This window comes from Arachis hypogaea, chromosome 14, assembly GCF_003086295.3.
Source record: "Arachis hypogaea cultivar Tifrunner chromosome 14, arahy.Tifrunner.gnm2.J5K5, whole genome shotgun sequence".
NCBI lineage: Eukaryota > Viridiplantae > Streptophyta > Magnoliopsida > Fabales > Fabaceae > Arachis > Arachis hypogaea.
Genome location: NC_092049.1, coordinates 52,519,361 through 52,526,708, shown reverse-complemented (window position 1 = coordinate 52,526,708; position 7,348 = coordinate 52,519,361). Strand labels below are relative to the sequence as shown.

The window sequence follows — 7,348 nt, the reverse complement described above, 5'->3', positions numbered from 1 at the left end:
TGCAATTGACACCAAACTTAAAAGTTGACTCTAGACTCAAGCAAGAAACACAAAAAAATATTTTTGATTTTATGATTTTGTAAATTTTTTTGTATTTTTCGAAAATTAAATGGGAAAAACGAAAAAGAAAATATTTTTTGATTTTTTTCTAAAATAAGAATAATAAAAATAAAAAGGTTAAAATTAAAATAAATTTACCTAATCTGAGCAACAAGATGAACTGTCAGTTGTCCAAACTCGAACAATCCCCGGCAACGGCGCCAAAAACTTGGTGCGCAGAAATCGTGACGGTTCCATTCCTTGGTAACGGCGCTGAAAATGTTATACGCACGTTCATAATCTTAATTCTTTGTCATAACTTCGCACAGCTGACCAGCAAGTGCACTGGGTCGTCCAAGTAATAAACCTTACGTGAGTAAGGGTCGATCCCACGGAGATTGTCGGCTTGAAGCAAGCTATGGTCACCTTGTAAATCTCAGTTAGGCAGATTCAAATGGTTTTATGAATTGATAAGTAAAAGATGAATAAAATATAACTAGGATAGAGATACTTATGTAATTTATTGGTGAGAGTTTCAGATAAGCGTATAGAGATGCTTTCATTCCTCTAAACCTCTGCTTTCCTGCTGTCTTCATCCAACCATTCCTACTCCTTTCCATGGCAAGCTTTATGTAGGGCATCACCGTTGTCAATGGCTACATCCCATCCTCTCTGTGAAAATGGTCCAATGCGCTGTCACTGCATGGCTAATCATCTGTCGGTTCTCGGTCATACTGGAATAGGATTTACTATCCTTTTGCATCTGTCACTACGCCCAGCACTCGCGAGTTTGAAGCTCGTCACAGCCATCCCTTCCCAGATCCTACTCGGAATACCACAGACAAGGTTTAGACTTTCTGGATCTCAAGAATGGCCATCCATGGGTTCTAACTTATACCACGAAGATTCTAATATCTCGGACTCGGTCCTCTATATTAGATATCTAAGAGATACTCATTGTAGCTTGTTTGCATGTAGAACGGAAGTGTTTGTCAAGCATGCGTTCATAGGTAAGAATGATGATGAGCGTCATATAATCATCACATTCATCATGTTCTTGGGTGCGAATAGATATCTTAGAGAAGAAATAAGCTTGAATTGAATTGAAAAACAGTAGTGCTTTGTATTAATTCATGAGGAACAGCAGAGCTCCACACCTTAATCTATGGAGTGTAGAAACTCTACCGTTGAAGATACATAAGTGATAATGATCTAGGCATGGCTGAATGGCCAGCCCCCATGAAAGTCTAAGATAGCATAAAATTGATCAAAGATCTGATCCAAAAAGTTCTATTTATACTAAACTAGTTACTAGGGTTTGCAAAAATGAGTAAAAGATGCAGAAATCCACTTCTGGGGCCCACTTGGTGTGTGCTTGGGCTGAGCATTGAGATTTACACGTGTAGAGATCTTTCTTGGAGTTGAACGCCAGTTTGTAACCTGTTTCTGGCGTTTAACTCCACTTTGTAACCTGTTTCTGGCGTTTGACTCTAGAATGCAGCATGGAACTGGCGTTCAACGTCAGTTTACGTCGTCTATCCTTAACCAGAGTATGGACTATTATATATTTCTGGAAAGCCCTAGATGTCTACTTTCCAACGCAAATAAGAGCGCGCCTTTTGGAGTTCTGTAGCTCCAGAAAATCCACTTTGAGTGCAGGGAGGTCAAAATCCAACAGCATCTGCAGTTCTTCTTCAACCTCTGAATCTGATTTTTGCTCAAGTCCCTCAATTTCAGCTAGAAAATACCTGAAATTATAGAAAAACACATAAACTTATAGTAAAGTCCAGTAATGTAAATTTTAATTAAAAACTAATAAAAATATACTAAAAACTAACTAAATTATACTGAAAACTATGTAAAAACAATGCCAAAAAGTGTATAAATTATCCGCTCATCATTTATGTAGAGTATTGGACAGGTGTGTTAGTTCAAACCTTGTTTTAAATTTTGAAAAATGTCATTTTATGGTGAAACAAGGAATTGTTCTAGGACATGTTGTTTCTGATACTGGTATCTTTGTAGACCCAGCAAAGGTGGATGTTATTTCTAGTTTACCTTACCCCTCCTCTGTGAGGGAAGTCCGTTCGTTCTTTGGCCATGCAGGTTTTTATAGGAGATTCATTAAGGACTTCAGTAAAGTAGCACTGCCCTTATCCAGACTACTGCAGAAAGACATTGAGTTCGAGTTCAGTGCGGATTGCAAACAGGCATTTGATATGCTAAAGACCGCCTTGACTCAAGCTCCGATTGTGAGGGGACCAGAATGGAGTCAACCATTTGAAATCATGTGTGATGCTTCCAATCATGCAGTAGGCGCAGCACTGGCTCGGCATGAAGGTAACGATCCTTTTGTAATTGCTTATGCATCTAAAACTTTAGATACTACTCAATCTAATTACACTACTACTAAAAAAGAGCTTCTAGCTATTGTTTTTGCTCTGGATAAATTCCGAGCTTATTTACTTGGTACTAAGGTAGTAGTGTATTCAGACCATGCATCTTTAAAGTATTTATTGGATAAAAAGGAGTCTAAACCAAGGCTAATATGTTGGATGCTACTGCTGCAAGAATTTGATTTGGAAATTAAAGATAGGAGTGGTAACCAAAATTAAGTGGCAGACCACTTGAGTCGCCTCGAGCACATTAAAGATGACTCCATTCCTATCAGTGATAATTTAGCATTTGATAGCTTACAGGCAGTATCTGATGTAGTTCCTTGGTATGCACCTGTAGCTATTTATCTAGTTAGCCACACTTTTCCTACCGATTTTACTAAGCATCAGAGGGACAAGCTATAAAGCGAGTCTAAATATTATGTATGGGATGATCTATATCTATGAAGGTGTGGTGCTGACCAGGTAATTAGACGGTGTGTACCTCAATCAGAATTCCAGTCCATTTTAGAGGCCTGCCACTCATCTCAGAGTGGAGGACATTTTGGCCCTCAATGAACAGCTAGAAAAGTTTTAGACTGTGGATTCTGGTAGCCTACTCTTTTTAAAGACGCTGCTGAATTTTGTAAATCTTGTTCCCCATGCCAAAGGTTTGGTAATATATCCAAGAGGGATGAAATGCCACAACAAATTAAGCTTGTCTGTGAAATTTTTGATGATTGGGGCATTGACTTCATGGGTCCATTCCCAAATTCTAATGGTCACCTTTATATACTATTAGCTGTAGATTATATTTCTAAATGGGTGGAAGCAATTCCAACCCGTACTGATGATGCTAACACTGTTGTTTCCTTTTTTAGAAACCATATTATTTATCGCTTTGGATCACCACGAGCAATCGTGAGCGATCAAGGCACTCACTTTTGTAACAGGTGACTAACAGGATTACTGAAGAGGCATGGGATAATTCATAAAGTATCAACAGCCTATCACCCCCAGACTAATGGGCAGGCCGAGGTGTCTAACAGAGAGATAAAGCGCATACTGCAAAAGATAGTCAAGCCTCATAGAAAAGACTGGAGCACCAGGCTCCAAGATGCGCTTTGGGCATATTGGACAGCATACAAGATGCCAATCGGGATGAGTCCTTTCCGCTTAGTTTATGGAAAGGCCTGTCATGTCCCAGTTGAGTTAGAACACAAAGCCTTCTGGGTGGTAAAGGAATGCAACATGGACTATGAAAAAGCCGGAGCTAAACAGAAGTTACAACTGCAAGAATTAGAGAACCTTCGCCTAGAAGCTTATGAAAACTCCAGGATGTATAAATAAAAAGGTTAAAGCTGTGCATGATAAGAACATCAAGAGAAGAGAGTTCCAACCTGGGGACTTAGTCCTCCTTTACAACTCCAGAATACGGCTCATGCCAGGCAAGCTGAGATCCAAATGGGACGGTCCCTATCGAGTTGAGAGAGCGGAGCCATACGGAGTCTTTCACTTGAGCCATCCTTCAAGCCTTGAACTATAAAGGTCAATGGACATCGCTTGAAGTTATTTCATGGCGTAAAGATGGCGAAAAACCAGGAGCTAGAGATCTTCCTCTTGGAGGATCCACCCACAGCAGAAGACGGAGCTAGTGGAGCGTCCAACTTAAGGACGTTAAAGCAAAGTGCTGGGTGGGAGACAACCCACCATGGTATGATCGTTCCCCACCCTCTCTTTTATTTCCTTTTTCAATAACTATTCTCAATACTAGCGCCTATAGTTGAATATGCATTTGCATATAAAAAAAAAAAATGGCACACGACGCGTCCGCATCATATGTGCCTCAAGGAAGAAAAAAGATTTTACAGAGAGTCATGCGAGAGCATGGCTGGAGGCGTGCCTTTGGCACAATTTGACCCACGCGACCGCGTCGCTGACGCGTCCGCATCATGTGGGAAAAATGCCTCCCACGCGTCTGCGTCAAGCACGCGAACGCGTGCCCTGAGAATCAACGTAAGAAAGGGTGTATGGCAGAATGTCACGCTGGACCGAGGCTGGAATGGTGCTAGATGCACAAGCCCTACCACGCGAACGCGTGCCCCACGCGTCTGCGTCGTTTTCCAATCTTGGCCATTCACACGATCGCATCCACCACGCGAATGCGTCACCCTGAAATTTTGCAACAATGGGTTTCAAACAGAGAGTTATGCGAGCGCGAGGCTGCCCTCGCGCCACTAGCACAGATCATGTCACGCATCCGCGTGAACGACGCGTCCGCGTCGGTCCATCTAATCGCCATTCGCGCGAACGCGTACCCCACGCGTCCGCATCGCTTGCACCGCACAACTTATCCAAATCTGCCAAAATATCTTATCTTTTTCTTCCCCAAATCCTACTTTTTCTTTTCCCTTCTTCTTTCTTTCCCCCATTTTCTTCCTTCTTCCTTATTTCTCGCTTTCTACTTTCTCTCACCACCATTATCAAGGTTTTTCTTTTCTTCTTCCCTCCTTACTTTTATATTCTTCTTCTTATTTTTATGTTTTCTTCTTCTTTTCTTTTTTTTCTTTTTAGTTTCATTATCCATGTTTTTTTTCTCTTTTTTTTCTTTTAATTGGTGTTGGGAATTTTTTTGGGGCATTATTTCTTATGATTTGCTTGTAGATTGTTAAGGAATTGTTCAATTTAATACTTTCAATAGCTTATTTACCATGCATCCTATGTGTTTGTGAAAACGCCCGTATGGTATTGTGTACTATTTTTAGATTTCTTTTAATCTACTACTCTAAGGCTGGGTTTGGTAAAGCTTTTGCTTTTTAAAAGTAGCTTATGAAAGCTGTCTTTTAAAAGATAGCTTTTTAAAAGCTGCAGTACTTACGTTTGGTAAAATCAAATTAAAAATGACTTTTAATAGGTACAAGCACCATAATTGTGTTTGGTAAAACAGCTTTTAAAGTTGAAAAAATTATAATAAACATGTTTATAACAAAAAATAATTTCTTTTTTCAAATTTTTTAAAAATTTATATAATATTTTAAAATAAAATAATGTTAAAATAAAAAATTCATAATTAACATAAATATAATAAATAAATTCTTTTATTTTTTAACTTTAAAATTTTGTATAAGTATCATAAAAATTTATTTTATCCTAAACATCATTACTAAAAATACTAAATTACCTAAATCACTATAACCTAATTTTTTCCACTAATCAAACTTGATGCTATATTATTTCGAACCATCTCCATAGTTCCAAGAAACTCATCTCCAACTTTTTCAACTCCATTTTCAGCTTCACCTTCATTGCCATATCCATCTTCTTCTTCAAGCTCAACATCCATCTGATCATATTTTTTAAACTTACGATCACTTGTAGAATAACGTCTAATGTAGTTATGCAGAGCCATTGTTGCAATAACAATTTGAATTTGTTTTTTATAGCTAAAACTAGGCATATCTCGTAAAATTTTCCATCTCTTTTTCCAAACTCCAAATGTACGTTCTATCACACTTCTAAGTGAAGAATGAGCATAGTTATATATTTCGTAGTATCCAGAAGGTCCATTAACACGACGAAATTCTGGCAAATGATATGTTGCTCCTTTGTATGGTCCTAGATAACCTTTCTTTTCTAGATAGCCTGCATCTACTAAATAGTATTTACCTGTATATTATTAAATAAAAGAAAACATGACAAGAAATTAAATCTATATATGGAGTATATAATTTAATCTTAAAGATAATCAAGTATTACCTGGTGGAGGTTTTGGAAAGTTCAACTCAGATGTACCAATTGCATGTAAAAATACTCTTGTGTCATGAGCTATCACTTCCCAACCGGCAAAAGCAAAAATAAATTCCATATCAAAATTACATGCAACCATAACATTTTGGGTTGGAATTCCTTTTCTACCAATAAATCGAATTTGGTCTTCAGTAGACACAATCACTGGCACATGAGTTCCATCTATAGCACCAATTGCATTCTATGATTAACATGATTAGAGTATCAATTTTACAAATACTATAAAACAAATTTAATACCAACACATGCAATGAAAGATAATAATTTTTTTGTAATTATTTATAATATTATGTAAAATAAATAGTATATAAATTACCTTAAAGTGAGGCCAATATCTATCATCATTCCTTAATTTTGTAGGCACTTCTTTAAAATCACGATCCTTTGGTTGTATAATGTCTATGGCCATTTTGCACACAGCTTGTAGCACTTCTTCAAATTTTCGACTTATTGTTTCACCGGAATGTTGAAACCGCTCCTTAGTTGACTTATTTGAGTTTCCACCTCCTAGTACAAATAGGAAAATTGCTAGTGTTTCTGCAGCACTTATTCTCCTTGAGGCACATAAACCATAGTTTGTTTCCAAATCATAGCATAGTCTTTTAAAAATATCTTTTTCCATCCTAAATATGATGCAACAACGACTATTATTCCCTTCTAATATCTCTTTAAGCCACTTGTTTCCCGTTTGTGTAGAAGTCATGCATGATCTTTTATAGATATACTTATTATAATATTGGAAGACCAAACATAATGTGGAAGTTAAAACTCGATCAAATTCTTCCTCTTCCTCTTCATCATAATCAATTTCCATATTCCAATGCACTGTATAATAATTATATTAAAAGAAAGAACACAAGGATTAAAAAAAATAGAATAATATATCAAGAAATGAAAGTATTGTAATTTTTATTTGCAATAAAAAAGATCAAATAAAATAAACAAATCCAAGCAAATGAATGTAAATAGCAGACACAACTCATGGTCTATAAAATGAATGTAAAAAAATCTTAAAAAAGCTTTGTAAATAAACTGTTCTCCTTCTCCTCTTGGACATTCTTTTCGATCATTAACCACGCAACTTTGACTTCTTTATGCTTTAAGGCAACGAACAACTCTCTTTTATC

The 7,348-nt window shown here is 37.1% G+C and overlaps 1 protein-coding gene across 1 annotated transcript; it reads right to left on the bottom strand.

Moving 5' to 3' along the window:
• Nucleotides 1-5,610: 5,610 nt before the first annotated feature.
• On the bottom strand, nucleotides 5,611-7,035 carry LOC112742596 (uncharacterized). Its single transcript, XM_025791836.1, has 3 exons — nucleotides 6,538-7,035; nucleotides 6,171-6,402; nucleotides 5,611-6,080 (listed from the first exon to the last, which is right to left on the bottom strand). Exons 1-3 carry the CDS (start codon nucleotides 7,033-7,035, stop codon nucleotides 5,611-5,613), a joined length of 1,200 nt encoding a protein of 399 aa, XP_025647621.1.
• Nucleotides 7,036-7,348: the final 313 nt, after the last annotated feature.